Genomic DNA, 21,667 nt, shown 5'->3' with positions numbered 1-21,667 from the left:
TGTTGTTTTTTTCCTCCAGAAGGTCATGCTAGCCATTGGTCTTATTCTGCAAGCAGATTGTTCTGTATTTAGATTTTAAGATGTTTGGGTTAGGGGCCTGTCTGGTAAGCATGCCGCCAAACAACTCCATTACCTCCATAACTGTTGCAGTCATCATCATCATCATCATCAAGATCCAAGAACGGCCAGATGATATAGTTTGTGTTTTCGGGTTTTGTTAAAAAACAACAACGGTATTGGAACTTCAAACATTTCAAGCAAGTGTCATTCTTTGTTTTCTTTCAAGGCACTGTGTGCATATGCCATTTTGTCTAAACAGGTGGGAAAAACACCAAAACATTCAACAGAATGCTTGGCAAGCAGCAGTGATGAGGATAAAGATAGACTATACTGCATGCTTCTACCTCTGTGAGTGGCAGCAGCGGTGACGGTGGTAAAACACAGAACATTTCTGACAGGATCTGCTCCATGCACTTGCATTGTGCTAGAGAATATGGGCCTGACCCAGCTTCCAGTGACCCAACTTCTGTTTGCTTCAGTGGGAGTTGGATTGGGCCCTATGTGCAGACAATTATGCTGCGAGACTGTGATGCAGTGCCTGATTCTTTCAATTGGGTTGAGGCCCGTATCTGTATCTTTTCTATATTTCAGGGGCCCAGCACAGCACAATCCCAGGTGGTTGTATCTAGAAACCAGCTCCAGCCAGGTGGATATCACAGTAACAGTACCTATTTTTTTAAAAAAAACAAACATTTTAAAGGTTTCCAGGATGGCCACTATATTTTGTATGCAATTGGTTGCAAATTAATTGAGGGAACTTGGAATCCAAATTAATTTGGACTGAAAGTAAACCCAGTCCATCTTGAGATATTTTGTATAGTTATATATGGTCGATCCACACTGTACATCAGTTGTCACTGTGCCACTTTTCTGGCCAAGAGCACTGCTAAAAGTTTAATGTGATTTTTTTTCCCATTCCTTTATTTAGCTCAGGCTACTCACCTTCCTTTCCCCCTGAAACTTAGAAATGCAGGGAGTTTTTCCAACATAGCTGAAGATATTCCAGATTCACCAAAAAATTGAAACTTGCTATCTTTTTAAAAACAAATGTAATTTTTCCCACTTAAGTATTGGATAGTTTTCAGTGAAAAATGACCCATTTTCAAGGGAAAATGCTGACTAAGAAATGAACCAAGTTTTAGAAACCAAGTCGCAAAGTTTGGCTGACAGGAAATAACCAGAAACAGCACTGGAAAATTATTTTTGTAAAAATAAACTGTTCAGGTATATTTACAGATATGCACTTTCAGCTACTCTTTGAGAAGAAATCCTGCCGCTGCCTCTGCAGACACAGAGTAACCTGAATGCAACAGAATCAGTGCAGCTCCATCCACCCATATCACTCACTTCAGCATGGTAACCCATTGTGCAATGGTGGGACAATACTTGAAGGCCAGGCAGGAGGTAAACACCCTTGCAAGTCGTGGAGCTTTGATCTGCAGTGGCGGTGTCTGCACTGTTTTATTTATTATTTTTTGGCAAAGGGACAGGGTGAAGGAGCAGGGCCCAGGGATCTGGAACTACACAGTCCCAAATTAAGTGCCGCCCACAAAAATTTTCAGGTGTGGCACTTATGTGTATTGCTGAGAAGAAATAAAGGAAATAATTAACAGTTGTGTCAAATGAATCTATTGCTGTTATTGCATTATTTGTGCACAAATACAATATACAGTAGATAGAATCCTTAGGCTCTTTTAGATAGTTTGAAAAATATGTAAGATGTGCAAATAGTTAAATGTTCCCATAGCAAATGTCTGTCACAAAAATTCAGGAACATTTAAAAATAGTTGTAGGTATTTTTTAAAAATCACTTGAGTTGCAGCATATTAAAATAAAGATTGTTCCCCTTATTGGAGATACAGTTTCCTAGAGAATCTATTTCCATATTTTCCTCTAAGAGCTCAATTTGCTAAAAGTAATAAATCGCTAAAACCATATTAAAAAGGGCTTTGTGTGGTTTTGGCCACTGGCTCAGTTTGCAGCTTACTTGCCTCTGTTCTGGCAAGAAGCTAATTCTGATTCTTCTGTCACATGTTTTGTAGCACTGGGCTGTCACTGTGTCCTATTGAAAGTCTGGCAAAAGTGGAGGCAGGCAGATGACAAGGTATGCAGATGATTTTCTTTTAGGCTGCTAGTCCTGGGGATGAGAAAGGAATAAACTGTGTGCCCAAAGTGTCTCTGAGTGTTGTACTATTATGCTCAATTCCACTCAAACCTACCATGATTTGGCAAACATGAAGCAGGTGTAGAATAGAAAATCTTTGGGTTTTGCATGGTCCCTTTATTGCTCTTTGCTGGCAAGAAAGGTCTGTTACTGAGTTCAGCCAAAGGCTGGGGCAGCAATTTAATTCAACCATTGGCATCAACCTCCCTCTCAACACGACAGGAAACCTCTACTGAAGTCTGGCGTAAGAAGCTCTCTTTGGCTAACGTCAGAAATGGATCTGTCAACCAGGAAAGAATCCACTAACAGACTCTGGGCTCCTGGTAAATATTTCTCTGGGCTGACTGACGCCTAGCTTTCTGGGTATGAAGATGGCCCCACATTAGAATGTCTGCCTAGTGGAGTCCCCCAACATCAATTTCAATAACCTGGTTGTGACAAATGGAAATCAGACTCAGCAAAATAGGAGATTCCACTTTGCAAGAGCGCAGAGCTCACAACACCTAAAGAGGTATTACACCAGCTGCTGGAAAGAAGGGATTTCACACAAAGAATACCAGTTCGCCTATGTGATTATGGAAAGCAGGAGGTCTAATGAACATTGGAGGCCAACAGATGGGGAAACTCCTTCCAGCCAGATCAAGCCTGGTGCCTCAATAGGAAAGTGATGGACATGATAGATAGATAGATAGATAGATAGATCCTGAAGGCCCACCCCAAGTATAAATATCATATTTTATGTATTATTTTAGTACGTCTTGTCTTACACCAACAGTTTCCTGGATATGTACTTATACAATTTCCAGCACAATGTGGCTGCAATGCAAATAATAAACAAAAATGCTTCTCCCATTTTCTCTCATTTTTCTTCTCCTACTCCCACGAAGGAGGTCACATAAATGTATCTTGACTAGTTGCACCGACAGTGTGGTTCTATGTAATGTCACATAAAATAAGGCTACTAAATCATAATGGTGACTCTTGTGAATCACAAAGAACAGTGAGACATCTCACACGAAACTGAAAACATGACTACGCTGAAACCCACACAAGGAGCTACTCTTATTAGGTGGCCTTCAGTCTTAAAAAGACTTGCCCGAAGTATCTCCAAACACAAAGGGTTTGGCTTTCTTCTCACTTACACCAGTAAAAATCAGAATTAACTCCATTGAAATCAGTTACTCTATAACTGCTGTAAGAAAGATCATAATCAGACCTAAGGAATATGCTGCTGCTACACCTTTCTTATAAAACCTCTGTTAATCAGCTGATTTTTATCAATCATTTGAGTGGTTGATTACCACAGGTTTTAGAATAAGGAAAAATCGTTCATTAACAGACCCAGCTCCATTACCTACCAAAAAATTATTTGATTTGGAGTTTCCTCCCCTGCCCCACCCTTCCATTTACTTTGGGTCCAGTTATGAAGATCATCACAACCTAATTCCTGCAATTTTTTTTTCCAGAAGCAGTCAGTATGTTACTGTTTAATCTGTTAGCCTCTAAGGTGCCACAGGGACTCCTTGTTGGTTTTGCTGATACAGACTAACACGGCTACCACTCTGAAACCTATTTGTTCTCTGTCTCCTTTTTGAGAGTTAATGCAGTCACTATCATGAAAGACAGTTTATGCACACATTTCAGTAGCTAGCACACCCTCCAGGTTCTTGGACTACTCTACCTTGGCAGCCAGACTCTGCGGTTTGCTGGAGAGGATCTCTGCTGCTTCCCTGCAGCGGGTGGAAAGGTTCAGGATAGCAGCAGCTGCTGCTATGTGGGTGTCTTCACTACATTGACCGTAGCTATAAGAGTTGGCATGACAAGGGCTCTGTGTGTGGGCACTAACACTCGGCAGTCGATTAGAAAATTTCACTGGATGTGAAAAATGCTTTGCTGTTGAAGAGAGATTTGATTAGCAATTGCATGTATGTGGTTTTCCCCATTAAGCAGATTCATTTTTCAGGTTATATTTTCATACGTTACGTTATGTGAAGAATAAATTAAAAAAAACGTCCATTTTCTGTTGGTTACTCGGGTTTGCTGTAAAAATATAAGCTCAGGGATCAAATTATTTAATTTTTTGTCACAAGAATACCTTTAGTATTTACATTTTTACCATAAAAATTTGAAGAGATAAACTCTGTGGTTCTTACTCAGGTTTTACTCACTCCTGAACAAAGACTGAGCAAAAATGTTCAAACATATTGGGACAAATAATCAAATTCATAAGGGATTTTCATTCTTTAGAGCGCCATTGTGTCAAAATAAGATGGATGTGTGAAGACTTAGGTAAAATGACATTAAGGCTATAGCCTGTTTGCCTTACTTCTCTGAGCAGCCCCATTATTCAAATGGGATTACTTGGGTGAGTAAGGTGAACAAGATTTGCCCCTTGGACATGCTGGGGAAGTGGAATACAAACATTACACCTTGGGAACATGTGCAGTATCATGTTCATGAAAATCCCAATATTTAAATATTAGACTTAAAAAATACAACCAAAGAACATTCAGAGTTAAGGTGGTACTTAATTCATCTTGTTGTGCCTCTTCCAGCTGGGATCTTCTGGAATAATATGTAGGTACCAGACACAACAAGGTCAGTTAAGAATGAAGAGATTGCCTTACAGGTGAATAGAAAAGCTATTTTACATGTCAAAAATGGAATACATGGTTCTATGTTTCTCCCCTATCACTAACATAGACTTTAAAGCAGGTGACTTCTTTGCTCTGTGTTATATCATTGACTGTGATAGAACCATGAATTCAGGTCTTCACAAACAATAACAATCCATCCTTTCATCTGTAGCTCTTAAAGTGCTTTACAAAGGTGTGTAAAAGACTAAACAATTTTCAGCTGTGGTTTAAACAAATTATTAATCCATATCTAGAACCTAAGCAAAAAAGAAGAAATAAGCAAAATCATAATTCTTTATCAGCATCATGAACACAAGAACATTGCTGCACATAACCATGTAGCTGTGGATTGAACTACAGAAGTTGGGATCCAGCTATCAATCCCCCAAATTAAATTCCCTTTGGATCTAGGATTTTGGCCCATTATAGATTTGATGGCTACATAAAAAGTTTAGGTCAAGATCCAAACTTCCCTAAAATTTGGGATGCTTTGATTAGAAGTTACAGGTCAGACCCAAAAGTCATATCATCCCCCAACAATATTTCTTTTGTACACTGATTACAATTGAGCTCCTTGCTTGAATGTTTCTAAATATCGGATCCATCTAGTGAGAATTGAGACTGACAGCCCAATTCTGCTTTCCCTTATACCAGTGCAAATTACTGTAAAGCTGGAGTGTCTGGAAAATCAGGCTATAAGTCTATGCTTTTTATCAGTTAGTTCAACTGATCTGAGTCACCAAACCTACTTAAATTAGAGTTTGATTTAAGGTGCTTCTTCCATTATCCACTTCAAAGATAACACCAATAAAGCCATGCTACTAAATGAACATGTGCCATGTGTCAACAGGTCAAATTCATATGTGCAAAATCCAAAGAGTACTAATAATGAAATTCTAGATTCTTATTTGCTTAGGCTGCTGAACAAAACTCTACACAATTGCTTTATTATTCCAACCCTTCATTCATCCCCATGTCTACTATATTCATGCACTCTTACACTTTTGTCTTTGCATTGTAGTAAAAGTTGTGTATTGTGCAATCTTCGCAAGCATAACGTTAGAAAATTCAATTAGTTATATGATGTTTTTTTGAAATTGTATAATGAATTTATTTGCATACATATGCAAACATTTCAAATATAAGCACTTCGAATGCAACTGTTAAATAGACTTGTGCATGTGCAAACAAATAACTAAAGGAGTATGTCCACTGCTATGCAAAAAATTAGAAATTGCTCATGCAAGTGTCCAGTAACACACACATCGGTTTGTGTTTGAGCATGCCTATTTTACAGGCCCAACTTAGGTTTCTACATTTGTAAATGTGGCCTTCAGATATTCCAATATAAATAGGCTTGGCAGGATTAGATTTTTATCAGTCAATGTCAGTGAACATCGGTTTCAGCATACAGACACAAAATGATGAAAAAAATATTTCCATTGATAATAATTGAAATTTACAGATAGGCAAAGTAAGAAAAATGGTCATTGAGAACTTATTAGAATTTTAATTTAAGGGTATTTACTTTGTATATTTTGGCATGTGGTGTTGACAGATTGTTTTTTAACAGTTGTAAAGCTTGAACTTTTTGAATCTCAACATCTACTGTCACTAAACAATTTTTGCCTGACCTCCCCTATTGTCTGATTCCCACATAATTTCCTGCCACTGTGAAAATGTATATCAATAAAAATTGAAACAAATGCTTTAAACCAAATATCAATATTGTCTGTCAACATAAAACATAAAAATCAAATTGTGCCATGCCTAAATATATAGATATAGATAAGCTATTAATAAATTGAGAGCTAAAAACAGGGTCTTCTTTATTATTATTTTTTAATTGGTGCTTTTCTGTTCACCTTAACTATGACTGTCCTTTCTTTTTTCAGATTATGTGGGCTGGGTAACATTAGGTTATTTTTTTCCATCTTCACTTTCTTTGGTTATATTTTAATGATAGTAAACAAAACAAAAATTAAGAAATACTTTCATGGCCATTGTTTTGGATCCACATTCCTTTGAACCCAGCTATGACACGAAAGAAACCCCCTTAGGATTCTTCCATTGCCCTCACAGCAATGGCATCTTTTGCCAAGATTTTGTGCACGCATTGAAATAGCTGTAACTACAGTGGTGTTATTAAGGGTTGACGCAACAGAGTAAAAACTTACTTCAGTTATCTGTGCAGATCCTACAATGAAGAGGATCTACACATGTAATTACTCATAACAGTGTGCTAGATTGTGATACCTTATTCACATTGAGTAGTAGCATATTGCACAAATAGTCCCTTTGGGACAAATCCTCAGCTGCTGCAAATTGGCGTAGCTTTATGGATGTCAATGGAGCTATGCCAATTTATGACAGTTCACAATCTCATCTCTAACTTAAATGGGACTACTCAAGGTGGAATGGTACCACATGAATATGGGTATCACAATCTTGTCCAATAGGAAAGTGACAATAAATCAAATATTTTCTTTTTTACCATGGAATTGCTTTTAAAAGAATAATTAACAAATAAGATGTTGTAGTCACTCCAGCAGATTTTCAGGTATACTGATCACAACGTGTTAAACACATTTGCTAGTGTGCATTATTTCCGGAAACAAGAAAACTCTCCGATAAATGATATTTTTCTTTCAAGAAGGATGGGAGTTTCAAGCTTACATTCAAGGAACGGTGGGGTTTTTTGGCCTTGCACTGCTGGTGCCGTTGTGCGTTTGCCAAAGACTTGTGCATCAAAGCTGGCATAGTCAAATGGTACTTTCCCAAACTTCTCTTGCTCTTTAGTCAGGGTGGCTCTGGGAGAGGTGGCTGGCTGTGCAGTTCGGTAATTGTACTGAGACAGCTCGAGCTGCTTTGCTAAGTTTGTCCTGCAGAGACTGCCACAAGGAGAGTGAGAAAAACAGAAAGGACAAACAATAAGAACATCTTTTTCAGCACCTTGCATTGAAAGATAGGCTATAGTGGGATGGCACCTGCCAAAATGGATATAAGTAAAGACCATAAGCATTGCCTTTATAGAAGCCTATTTTTAGGGTTTACACGTCAGCTATGAAAATACATTTTGTAGCTAAATAGTGGTCTAGCAATCCTGTAACTTACTAACAGAATTACTGTTCTGTTTATAGATCACTACCATAGGATAGTGTTTCCTTTTTTTAAAAAAGAACGAGATCACATGAATCAGCAGGGGCTTGTAGAGCTGTGGATCACTACTATCATTCTAGTGGTGGGCCTTCTGGGCAAATAAATATGAGAGAGCATGGTCCAAAATAATTGCTTCTGCTATTTGTGAGGAAAGAATAATTAACAATGTGTTATTCCATTTAGCTACTGTGCAGTAACTACTTGTCTTCAATAATTTCCTAAGGACTTTTCATACGTAGAGTTAAGGCACGTGCAGTTGGCAGACACATTGACACAATATTCTGTAATGGCTCAGAAGGAGCCATTATAGCCAATCATGTCAATAATCCACAAATTAAAGTGCCCCCAAATAGGCCTGAATATAATAGGCCATGATGGTGCTGATGCCAATGATGTGGAAATTATGCAAGTTTACAGGATCAATAGGACTCTCAGACCAAATACAAGCTCAATGAGAGATTTTTTTGGTTAGGATTTTTTAAAGCACTTTTTTGCTACTTTGGTATAAAACATAAATTAAACTGAGTAACTGCATTACAGTAAAGTAACTGGATGGGTCAATCAGAAATCTGTTATATCAGAGAAACAGAGCAATGAGAGTGCTTAGCCCACTTAAATACTACCACACTTACAATAGTTAGATGCTGCTGTGATTGCCAAGGGTTTCCTTTGCAAAGGATCTCAATATAAATCAGCATGGAATCCTATGCTGCAAAAACTAGGATGAATTCACGAAGCAACAAGATCTTTAATCAATCCTCAGGAGCCAAAGCATTGCAGCAGAGGGACAATTTGGGAACATTTCTTAAAAAGTAACTCCAGTCTAATCAAAATAGCAGGCTGGTTAACATTAGGAAGGCGCTCCAGAACCACCACTGAAATAATATTGTCTTGAAATAATAGTTTTTAGATTTTTTTACTCATCTTTCAAGGACATGCATGTAGTCATTTAATGTTAGCTGAACACACAGGGACCTTTGTGCTGAGTGTCCTCTGGTTATCACAAGTCATAATCAGTTTCGCTACCCACATTTTTGTATCGGGTCAGCCTGCTACAGTGAACTAGGCTCCCTCAGTAGCTCAGAGTTAAAAGCTGTAAGGAATGAAATCCCTTACAAAATAAAGCACAGCATTTGGACAGAAATACCTGTGTGAGACATGTCATGTGAGACTCCTACCTGTGAACCTGAGCGTGGCACTGTCCAGTTTTAGGAGAATCATGCTGATTTTTTTCCTGGGACATTGCCAATTTTTCAGCTGCAGCAATTGGACAGCCAGAAAGACTGTTTAAAAAAAGAGTGGCATGATTTGAGTTACCAGAATATGAACTTATCTTTCAGTCCTAAAGGACCTCAAAGGATTTCATAAATTACAGATGGCTTCTCCCACCACTGAGTTGTAGCCACCGCTGGGATGAAATGTGGCAGCTGTTTAACAATGCACAGAAAAAAAAAATACACACCAATTTAAGCCAAAAAGCGAAGAACACTAGAGGGGTTCTCAAGGCTGATGCAGGCCTTTCATGCCACTGTTATCTCAGAGTGATACTGCATGAAGGAAGGCCATGAGTGGAGCAGCTGCATTGGGTGGCTTCCTCGTTGGTGCTAAACAAGTCTGTACTGAGTGTGTGGAGTTTGAAGCATGTCAAAGAATCTGTGACTACCAGGGTCCAATGGGCCCACCTATCACCCTCGCCCCCCACACACAGTAGAAGTAGCAGCTGCTATTTCAGATCCAAATTTGGCTGTTTGGATCCAGATTTGGGGTCCATCCCATTATGCAGAGATGGGTCAGATGTGAAACTTGCATGCTTCTTGGGTGAAACGTTTGGAAGTTGAAACAGGCTGAAAGTTTTGGACTCTTCAGATCAGAGGTTCTGAGCCAGGCAAATCTCTATTTAATTTTTTTAAAAAATTAAGTCTATTTTGCCCTCAATGTCAGGTGAACTATTGAATAAAACCTATTACAGATTGATAGGAAAGTAGACTTTGGCGGAAATTTTTTTGAAAAAAATCTGGTGTATGATTGTGAAATAGGTACGCATCCTGTCTCTAGTTATGTTTTCTCTTTGCTGCTGATTTCCAGTTTGCCTCAATTCCTATCCATTTATAATTAGCAGTACTGATTTATAATATAGTTGGTTGCAAAAGGGCTGTAAATGTGACAGGGGTTTTCAAACAAGAAAATGACTAGAAACATTTCCTTTACTGTTCCCTGTCCCCGACTCCATCCCCTTATTGTTTGTTTATCCACCTGTCACATCTTGTCATAATCTCTCAACTTTCTTTGTTTTACTTTTATGTCCCATGACTAGCACAATCAGGCCCTGATCCATGATTTGGGCTTCTCCATGCAACTGCAATATAACAGTAAAAATACCAAGAGTTCACTATGTATGCATATGGATGCACTGTGTATGCATTCACATAGTAGGACAACGGGGCTCTGATTTTGGCTGGGGTGCACATCTATTTATTTAATAATATTTCATTTACATGATTAACTTTCACTTATATTTTGTTTCATTACTGTAGTTTGAAATCTCATCTCTGAATTCGGACTAGTGGATTCTGTCATACATGGTACTGGAGATAATATTTTTGATAATATACTGAAATTTAATATTTAACACAATTGTGTAGACTAATTGCTGATTATAAATAATGTTGACTATCTTTGTGGTCAATCAGTGTTTGCAGTACATTATATTGTTCATAATCCTGAATTCCAAATAGATGTGGCCATTTCCTCCCAGCTACATATTAATTTTAATGGATGCTAACTGATCTGGATTACCTTCTGTGTGTGTTGCGATTGCTGTTGACATGTCCTCTTCCAGTACATCCCGGAGTGGGGCACTTTAAAACATTTTCATGCATGGCAAGAACTAAACACAAAGAAAGAGTAAAGGGTAGCAACATACATATAGTAATCTCTTTCTCTCTCTCTTTCTCTCTAAGGAACATTTTCTTCTAGCAACGTAAAAAATTCTCAAGTGTGATGCACAAAAACTTGTCTTCTGATTTTGTACCTTCTAGCTCAAATGAAACGTACAAATTCAGAAAAGATGGTGCTGAGAGGCCTATGCTATACTCTCATGTTGTATCATCCAATGGCCCTTGCCTGGTTTAAATCAGTGGGTGGGCAAGCTTTAAATTACGTTGGCACTTTTCACTCCTTATGCTGGAGTAAGAAGATGATACATGAGTGCAAAATCCATCTGTCCTGGACACACCCCTTTTGGCTCTAGCTCCACTCACTTTAGTTTGCATCCCTTACTCTCTTCTGCTCGGTATGTAAGTACAAATCCACCTTATACCAGTGGATCCTATCCCCAAGCTGTAGTTTGCACATTCACGGATTTCTGACAGCATTTGTGCCATTGGAACCATTGTAGTGACAATTGCATCAGTAATGAATAGGACCCATTGTATGTACATTTCTCTGCTCCCCAACCAAAGTAGCTGTTGTGGATCTGTTTTTATCAAACATGAAGTAAAATATAATTCTATAGCTTTGAACATCTTCCCTCATGCTGACAGCTCTATGCTATCCTTTTAGGTGTACGCTGCCTCAAAAGATTGTCTGATTGTTAATCAACTGGGTTGTTCTGTTAGTAAGCAAATTTTGATTACAGATAATCATTTTGTACCCAGCAGAACAGTACTGAGCTGATTGGATAATTAACAAAGACTTGCGTTTTAAAAAAGTTAATGTTGTTGAGGCCTTCCAACCGCAGCAGCCTGGTTAGCTCAAGAGATGTTGCCATAAATACAGACTTAAAAAAAAGAAAGCTACAATTAAGAACAGGACACTGGTAAAGTGCAAGTATCCCTTAATTTGTTGTTATGAATGGAGCTACCAAAAAAAAAAGAAGAGAAAAACAAAAAAAGAAAACCAGTCAGACTGACTAAGTTGTTCAAAGTAATAGTTTCACATTCCATTTTGGCTTATTATATATCATTTCACTGCATCATGTCAGAAGACAACATACCCAGCACAAACCAATGTAATCTGACTGACACAGCAAGAAATGAATGGGGAATTCAGGCTGGTCTGGCCACACATAAGTTAGCATGATACAGTCGTAGGAGAGAGGCATGCTATGAAGCCACTGCTGGATTCTCTCTCCTTGACTGGTGGAGGTGACCTACTTGGTATGAGTGGGAGAGGGACATACAAGTCACATAGCTGAATGCATACGTCTGAGCCTCCAGTTATTTGAAATGGGAAAACAGCACACTCAGTCAGGGCTATGTGCCAGCCCAGCTATAATGGCCAGTGTGTGTGTTGGTGTGTGGCTATGACCTTGTTCCTATCCAGCCCCTTCAGGGAGCTTCGTATTACCGGGTGCTAGTTTTAACCAGGCCTTGAGCACGGCGAGTGTAAGAACTGGGATTGCGACTCTACTCTGCACAGGAGTACCAGAGTGGCAACAGCTCATCGAACCATCTCCTGCCTTGTGCATCTGTACAGATTTAGCTACAATCCAGCCCTGAGTGTTTACACTGAGTGTCCAGTATGAACTCACATGACTTAGAGACTTAGGCCTGTTTCAGTTGCTCTCTGTACCGTAGGATGATACTCACTTTCTAGTGGCACTCTGACTTTATGTGGACAGCCTGAGAGACTGCGGTGATGTGGGTACAGCCCAGTCACATGCCCTGTGCCATCACATCCTGGGATGGGACATTTGGTTTCTCTTTTTTCAGGCCTGGGTGAATCTGTAGAGAAATCAAATAAGGATTTTGTCTGGTTAGGGTTTCCTGCCTGCACTCAGCTGAGTGGTCTTAGAAGTGTGAAATAACTTTTCTATACTTCAGATGCAATTTCCTCCCATGGCTTTAACTTGGACTTAGAGTAACTACACAATCTAAGCATCTCTTTTGATTCTCACATTGTCTCTTTTAAACAATGATTTTCACCTCCCAGTGCCATTGTGTGCTAAAAATATGCGGTTTAGGGATTTTGATGTCACTTCTTCCATTCAGAGCCTCAAGAGGGACACAAGCCACATCTAGTAAGCCAGAAATCTGGCAACTGCAACCAACAGAAAGATCTAAAAAGGAATAAATATTGAAACAGAAAAAATCTTTTATACTGTTAATGCCAGGTTCCGGGAAACTGGGATCACCAAATAAAAGCTGAGGGAAGAAACAAACAAACAAAAAGCATTGCAACCAGGAGCAGTTCCTTAAATATCACAGATCTCTAGGTTGTTGGTTCTTTGTTAAGAAACTGAATACATGCCACCTGACATCTGAGAGGCTAGGCAGGCACCTCCCTCTGGTACACATGGCAGCACTGCTCTGCAGATCAGCCCACGATGAGAGTGCAAACATGGAATAACTGATACCCTTTCATAGGTCACTGTCTCAGCCCACCTTTATAACTGCCAATGTACAATGAGACAGAGGCTGGGCTCCTTAGTGCATTTTTCAACTTCCAATTGCAAGGTACTAGCAGTGTACAGGAAGCACCTATTAGAAAGTGTTTGTTTTGATTTTGAATGCAGAATCTAAAACTATGAGAAGGGAAGCAATTCTGATCCAGAAATTCTCTTGTGAGAGGAGACAGACAGCAAGGGACATATAAATTGCTGAGGATGGTTTCAGATCAATCTGTGATTGACTGCCAACAACATGGAGTTGAGGGGAGATAAACAGCTGCAGTCAAAGACAGGTTAAAGCCACCTAGTAGGATATTTTGCTAGGCTACAGTGTAGAACCAGAAGCAGCTGCGGGGTTAAACTTTCTGGCAAGCCTTTAGATAGGAAAAATATGGAGGAAAGAAAACAGAATGAACATCAACAGGGAACAACAGTGCCTGTTAGAATCAAAGCAAATGAAAAGTAAGAAGTCACTGTAGGAAATTGTTTCCAGCACTAAGAGAACAATGAGTGACCCTAAAACAAAAACAAAAAAATCATTAATTTTAATCCCCCATTAATCTGAAATCTAAGTGCACATTGTGTAAAAAAATTAAGTGGAAAGAGTAAGATCAGTATAAGGTAACAAGCTCATTTAACTGGCATAGGAGCCGAAAAAAAAAAAAAAAAAAAAAAAGAAGAAGCAGCTCAGAAGGATGTGGAATTCCCAACACAATGTGACTATTCCTGGAGCAAGCGTGAGTATTCCACATGAGTAAAAGGATCAGAATCTGGTCTGAATTGATTATGGTCATCTGAGCAAATGAAGGTAAGAATAAGTATATGAAACTTAGGAAGGAGGTTGATTAGCATGTATGTACAGTGCTAAGGGCATTGTAATGTATAAGCCATATGTGACTTTCAACAGAAGAAGCAGGTAAATGCACATTCTAGTTAAGCAGTACAAGAGGGATTATACAGTGGTAACCCTGTAATTAAAAAATTGCCAGTTATCTTAGATTCTAAATGCCTTAGTAACTAAATAACTTACTTCAGCATTTGCAGTAAATATCGAGACGTACTCTCGGGAATACTAAATATATCAAAGTAATCATATTTGTTTACAAAAGGCAAAAATGGCAACTTTTACAGGGTGACTACTGCTTTACTTTGTATTTATAAAAGAGAGTTCCTGGGAAAGATTAAAGTGAGTTTAAAGTGATATCTTTTGATTTTCCATAATTATTCTCAATCCATGAATTCCATAACAAACATGCCCAGTTTGCCAATCAATACAAGATCTTTTTAATCTCCGGCATTACAAGCTTGACTTGGTATCTGAAAATGGAACTGTGTTCTCCCTTTCATAGATTATCTCAAATCATCAGAAACAATAAAGATTTTGGAATTTAGATGGCAATTTTTCTGGTGGTGATCAGGCTGAAGAATATGGCTTGTTCCAGAATCTTTACTTTTGATAGATCATCCAGTTCAAAATTGTTTACCAGCTGTAGAATTAAAGTTTGAGCCAATATGAGTAATCAAAAATATTTCTTACGTTTGTTATTATATATTTGTCTCCCACCAATGTCAATAACTTTGGTTTGTCTCCTTTCTCCAGCTAAATGCTCCAAAAGAAACCTGTCCAATTCTTTGTAGGTGCTGTGAAACACATGACCTTGCTCTGCCTGCAGAGCTATCGCTTGTTCTAGCAAACTCAAATTCCCTTTTGTTTTGTCCAGGTCAACTGACACGTCTGTAGTTTCTGATAGGCACTCATCATCTTCCTCGCTTTCAGGGAATGGATTCTCAATTCTCTTGTCAAAAGGATCAACATGAGATTCCTGTGATTCTCTTAGCTCTGTTTCTGAGTCACAAACTGTTTCACAAGGACGAAATTCTGCTTCTTCAGTCTTAATTTCTGGAACTTCCAGAATGTCTTGTTGGTTACATCCTGCAATATATCTCTGAGTTACATGGGGCTTTATGCTAGTGTCTTCTGAGAAGTTTGAGGAACTATCCCATTCATTGTCCAAAATTTCAGAGCTACTTTCATTGTCTTCAGATGAACAGTAATGTGGGTCGGAAACACAAATCTTTTCTTTTCCTTCCGATGAGTTAATCATGTAACATTCATCAACATCATCGCTTTCTGTTTTTAAGGACTGGATGCCACTGTCATTTAGGTTCTCAGTCACCATTTGAACTGGTGCATCTTTTGCTAGTTTTCCCATGTTCATTAAAGATTTGACTACAAGGTCCTGGTAGCAGGTGTAGTTGTCCTTTGTTTGACTGGAGTTTTCTTGCCCACCTGCATGAGAGGTTTCATCAGGTAACTTTGTAGTATTTTCTTCTATAAGGAAAAAAAGCAAGAGAAAAATGAATGCTTTCTATAGAGAAACTTAATCTTGATCTAACCTGGTTTCAATCTTAAATGGGAAGAGACTTATTTAACAATCACTGTTTATTTACCCAAGGATACTCTGAAAACCCTTAAGAAATAACAGCCCCTTTTACCAAGACAATATCTGAAATTACTGCTAGTATATAACCGTCACAATCCCTTCTAAGATTAAATCTGTGTGGTGTAGCTGCAGAGCTCTTTGAAAATAGAATGTTTTTGCATTTTTCTTTGTTGAATATATAAAATTCCTTTCATCTATTTTCACTCTCCTCCATGTCTAACATGCCCAAATATTTCTCAAAATGGGTCCCCAATTACTTTTCAAATCACTTCAGATTGCATGAAAGACCTTGACTGAAAAGACTCTATAGTTTACAAAGGGCAAGCTCTTGGTCACCATTACAGTTGCCACATTAAATGATACATCAGGTCATGCACAAGCAAACAGAAATGGTTGAACAGACTCTTAAAGGACTGCTAAAGACACCATTGAAATACATCCTGTGTTAAACAACTTTCTTTGGACGAAAAGCAGCAGCCAGCAGGTAGTAAAGGCTGCGTGTAGGTAAGGGTGTCAATGTTGGAAGACAATATGCCTTTTGTATCTCATTTAATTTTTTATAAAAACATTTGCTCTAACAAGGACACTCAAAAATTCATCTCCATCATCTTTCTTTCTGGTAATTATCTCTCTAAAATCAACACTGGTTTGCCAGGATCAAGTAAATATTGCCATAGTAACTAAAAGCATTTTTGGACGAAGGGAAGAATTTAGTCACAACACTAGCCCCTTCAATAATGCTGATTATAGGGTGCATTCTTTTGTTGGGATCTATTCAACATAAACTGAAAAATTTAACATTTTACTTCCTAGAAAGGAGGATGGATAAATAAGCATATTGTATTTGATAAGATGGACCCATCCTCTTCTGAATCAGAGGAACTCCAGGTTTAAATAATAAATTAAACATAGTCTAAAATGCAAATGAAGTTTCTCTCAATAACACAGTGAGCTATTAAGAGAAAGTGTAAAGGGTTATGATAATTTTAAAGTATTATAAATGACAGAAAACAAATAAAAAGCATTTTCAGTGAATATGTCCAATTCATTGCACTATTCTCTCAATCCACTTAACTACCCACATGTGTACAATAATGATTTATAGACATTATACCTAATTATGCATATTTGGGCTGTGTTAGAGTGCCTAACAAAAGCTCTAGAAAGCAACAATTACCTCTGTTGCTTAGCTACATAGTTTAAAATATTCCTATTAAGTGCAGATTATTGTGGAGGGGAAAAGAGGGACAAAAATGCACATGTGCACCACAATGCATTTCACTTTGCTGCTGCCAAACTGTTAGCATTTTGGGTCATTTCCAGTTTACATAATTGTTTGGTTCAACTGTTTGTTATATGTTAAAAGAAAATATTTATTAATTCTTATTCTTCTTCAGAAAATTGGACTCATATGGGGAGAGGTGGCCTCATGCACTATGTGCAGATAGTTGTGTGTTTGGGGTATTTTTTTAAAATGTCTGCAATGCACAGTGCAACTTCTCAACCAGCTCATCTCTCACTATAGACTTTGAAGTAATCTGAATGAAAAAGTTTGCTATATTTTCAAAACATGGCAATTAGTAATGATGATTGTGATTCCTTGTAGTTCTGTAATGAACCTCTGACAAGTAAGTGTCTATGATTTAATAGCTAGTCTCTCTGCTCTGCTTGGAATTACACGTACTCCCATCACCAGGCCATTTAGATACAAATGGCTCTAATTTTTTTTTTTATAAACAAGTATGCTTGGTGATACTAACATGCCTTTCTTTAATTTACTGTGTAAAAGATTATACTAGTGATATTACCAACAACAAGATTAAAAAATCATGACTCAGGCCCCCCAAAAGCATGAGATTGGTTTAAAAATTATGAGATTTTAAAAATGTGGATTTGGGTTTTTTTAATTGCCTTCTGGTTTTTTAACGTTTGTGGTTCACAGGTTGAAGTTTTTCTCTGTAACCACAAGGGCTTGAAACTTACTTTAACAAATAAATTAATGCTGAGATTTCTTGAAATTGCATCACTCCAGGAGTTGGGACTTTTGGACAAAAACCAAATATCATGAGATTCACAATAAAATCACGGGAGTTGGCAACAAGATACCAAAAAGTGATTTTAAAGCACTCTAACTCTATACCCACCATACTGTCTTGCTCTCAGAATTTTACTGTAGTTGTACAGAAGGTAGACACAGGAGAAAGTGTGCACATTAATGAGGAATAAAACACTGAAGTTATGGAGGTACAGGGTACAATCTGAATCAGCACAGAAAAAGTCAGTTAAAGCTTCTTGTGAGACTGCTGGTATTATGAGATGGAAATACTCCTAGGAGGTCAGAACAGCTACTGAAATCAGCAGAGTTGTGCTTGCTTGGGTCCATAGTAAATTTGGCTCAGTGATTGCCTCAGAATGGAACAGTCAGTGCACAATTCCCTACTAGTTTAAGACATATTTTAAAAGTAATCCCCGCTCTAGCCCTCCACAGGAACTTGCAAGATGTACCCACACAGCTGCATTCCAAAAGAGCCCCCGACAGAAGACTGATCAAAAATAAAATCCTGGCCTCACTGAAGTCAATACAAAAACTTGCATTGACTTCATTAAGGCCAGAATTTCACACATAGTTCTCTTACCTGGATAATAAAGTTGGCTTTCGTTATAGACATATCGGTATACATTCAAGTTTTATAACAGCTATACATACCAGAAATGTAAAGGGTTTTGGTTTTCAAAAAAGAAGATTATTCTATTCTAAGTAGACATGGGTATAAATTTGGGAAACTGCATCAGAATCTGGATCCCAATTCTGGGGCTTGAGAACCGCTTCATCTTAATTAGAGGTACCATTACTTTTTCATACTATGTATGATTTCTGATTTCAGATTATCTGCCCATTTCCCCTAGATATTGACCTTTATAAACTATTGACAACTATTTTATTTTTAACAAATGCAGTATTGATTCCACTGAAATCTGAGACCACTTTCTGCAGTGTTGGGCTGACAACTTGTGCAAGGCTCCTCAAAGAAAAAAATAAGTACCCTTTATTTTGAAAAGTGTTCCATTAATTTTGAATATATAGTTGAATGTTGAAGGCAGAAAACATACATACATAATTTATATTTATTTATTTAAATATATATGTGTATTATAAATATATCTTATATTCTCCCCCCCAGCAGTGACATTTTGCAGCACCCACATAATAGAACTTTCTATAAATTATTGAGCATGTTTGGGTTGGGTATTATAAATAAAGTGCAGATTCTAATAATCAGGTTAATAGAACACAATTAATAGTCACATTAATAAAATTGCTTTGCTAAATGTTAAAGTCAATATTTTGTTAAGCAGGTGATTGCCCCCACCCTCATGCTGAATATATTAAAGTGAAAATCCTCTCTTTACAAATATGTTTTTCTAAGTAGTTAGTTTTTCACTACATGTTTAACCTCATTCTTTGACAGCCCATATTAAGAAGCAGACACCATTCCTTATCTGACCTGCAGCGATGGCAGGTCTCTGTGACCTACACAGCATTAAGGACCATAGAAGGAGATGTTGTACAAGGTCCTTGTTTTTGAATTACCATATTTATATCTAGATTACCATGTATTATCTCAAATCTACTCTGAGCCCAAATCATTCTACATTCTTTCTGAAAGCATTCAGTTTGACAGATCTCTTTTCTTTGAGGGCAGTGAGTTTACATTAATTTGGAGCCATTCTTCATTGCTACCTGTTGCAGGCGTGTCATTTGTTTCGAGGACACTGATGTCCTCCTGCAACTCCGTTCTGTCCTCATTTTCTTCTTTGCATTCCACACTGGGACTGTAGTGACGGGGTTTCATTAACAGGGACTTCCTTTTATTGACTGGAACTCCTGAAATCTGTTCTTCAGCTTTTCTCTTCTTAGCCATGGAGCATTTGTAGGCACTGCATTGATTTAAAAACGGCAATAATGAAAACAAATTGGACATTAATGAACAAACAGCACTGTCCTATATTTTAATTTCAAGTAGAAAAAACAAGGCTGGTAAAATGCTAATACACTTGCACTTCCAGCCAGCTGTGTTTAGAGGATGTTTAGTTTTAGCTCTTGGAATCTAGAGAGCAGGGCACAGACAAATCCTTCACACCGTTTCTCTTTCACTGCTATCAAAGTCTGGTTATAAAAAATCCTTAATCCCAAGTAAACATATGTTAATCTAAGCTCTGTCCTGCACTAGATGAAATATACCCAGAAAGGGATGAGAAAAGATTTATATTGGTTTGCTAATCCTGAGAAACAGCTAATGTGAAAAGTTTCAGAGTAGCAGCCGTGTTAGTCTGTATCCTCAAATGTGAAAAGTATACAATCAGTTACACTGTCGCATACTGTAACTTTATGACCCTTCTACTTATATAAGTCTGGATATGTGCTTGATTCTTTTGTGCTGCTGCTCATGGGGTTTTTGTTTGTTTGTCTGTTTGTCTTTGATGGGTGGGTGAAAGTCCATTTTAAGATGAATGCATTTTTTCAGTGTGAAGACTTACATATTTAAGAGCAATTAATTTATTTATTTTTGAGATTTGTGAGATGAACTAAACAATATCAATGTCTGATTTTTCTGGTCATTGTGGCCTAGATTCACGAAGGTACTTAGGTGCCTAAACTTCAGACTTAGGCTCCTAAATCCCAGTTTTAAGCTCTACTTCAATTCATAATGCTCTTACTGAACCCTGTAGGCACCTAAACTCCCTTTTGCAGTATAAGATCCCCAGGGGCCTATATTTCTTCCCTGAGCCTCCATCCAGACACCAAGTATCAGAGGGGTAGCCACGTTATTCTGTATCCACAAAAACAACGAGGAATCCAGTGGCACCTTAAATACTAACAGATTTATTTCGGCATAAGCTTTTGTGGGTAAAAACCCCACTTCTTCAGATGCATGGAGTGAAAATTACAGATACAGGCATAAATATATATTGGCACATGAAGGGAAGGGAGTTATCTTACAAATACCTTACCTATCTCCCACCTAAGCCTCAGAGCAATTCACCAGCCAAGAGAAGGTAGGTGTTTGGCCACCTGTGCCAGGTGTGGGACCTGATCCAGTAGGTTTCCTTGGAGCGTGTTTACTGGATCGTCCCCCTCAGGCAAATTCACACAGCAGCTGCTTCCACCTCATAACTTTTGCCCAATGGTTTGTATATTGACCTAGGATGTGGAAGGCCTCTTGTTAAAGTGCCCCCTCTGCCAGAAGGAAAAAAGGGATTTGAAGTAGGCTCTAACATCTCTCAGGTGAGTGCCAACCACTAGGCTATGAGATATTCTGCTAGGAGGTGCCCTCAGGCTATGTCTGCAAGCGAGGAGGTGTGTGATTGTGCTGCTCATGTACACATAGTTGTACTAGCTCCCATCGAGCCAGCACAAGGATAAATAGCAGCGTAGCCACGATAGCACTGGAAGAGGCAAAGGAGGCATGGCTTCGTCGCGCCGAGTACAAACCTGCCTGAAATGGGTGGGTGCGTACTCGGCATGGCTAAGCCGTACCTCCGCAGCTGCTACTGCAGCTACACGGTGATGTATACTCATGCTAGTTCAGTCAGAGCTAGTGCAAGTGTGCGTATGCAGGGGCATCACACCCCTCACTCATAGTCTAGCCATAGCCATAGTTCCGTCTGTTGAAGCTGTTTCACTGTGGAGAAATAATTAAAAAGTTATTTGAGCCAGAGAGAGACAACAAGCAAGAGAGACAGCACAAGCATGAGAGCAACTCAATAGCCTGGTGGTTACAGTACGCACCCAGGATGTGGGAGCTCCAGAATC

At 38.4% G+C, this 21,667-nt stretch overlaps 1 protein-coding gene across 4 annotated transcripts in view; it reads right to left on the bottom strand.

Moving 5' to 3' along the window:
* Positions 1-19,790, bottom strand: part of ST18 (ST18 C2H2C-type zinc finger transcription factor) — a 51,461-nt gene extending 31,671 nt beyond the window's left edge. The window contains exons 1-8 of one of the 4 annotated variants that reach the window (XM_077809011.1): positions 19,595-19,784; positions 15,378-15,740; positions 14,946-15,287; positions 12,609-12,743; positions 10,816-10,906; positions 9,198-9,302; positions 7,537-7,742; positions 3,906-4,117 (exon numbers count right to left, since the gene is read on the bottom strand). In XM_077809011.1, coding sequence (XP_077665137.1) covers positions 3,906-4,117; positions 7,537-7,742; positions 9,198-9,302; positions 10,816-10,906; positions 12,609-12,743; positions 14,946-15,287; positions 15,378-15,740; positions 19,595-19,775 — 1,635 coding nt within the window. In that variant the 5' untranslated portion in view covers positions 19,776-19,784. Of the gene's footprint in view, positions 1-3,905; positions 4,118-7,536; positions 7,743-9,197; positions 9,303-10,815; positions 10,907-12,608; positions 12,744-14,945; positions 15,741-19,594 lie in introns of all 4 variants that reach the window. The other 3 variants (XM_077809009.1, XM_077809012.1, XM_077809013.1) reach the window with 3 other exon arrangements.
* Between the last annotated feature and the right edge of the window lie 1,877 nt (positions 19,791-21,667).

Source organism: Eretmochelys imbricata, chromosome 2 (genome assembly GCF_965152235.1).
Source record: "Eretmochelys imbricata isolate rEreImb1 chromosome 2, rEreImb1.hap1, whole genome shotgun sequence".
NCBI classification, from domain to species: Eukaryota; Metazoa; Chordata; order Testudines; family Cheloniidae; genus Eretmochelys; species Eretmochelys imbricata.
The sequence above is the reverse complement of the archived record's forward strand: the minus strand, read 5'-3'. Positions and strand labels throughout refer to the sequence as shown.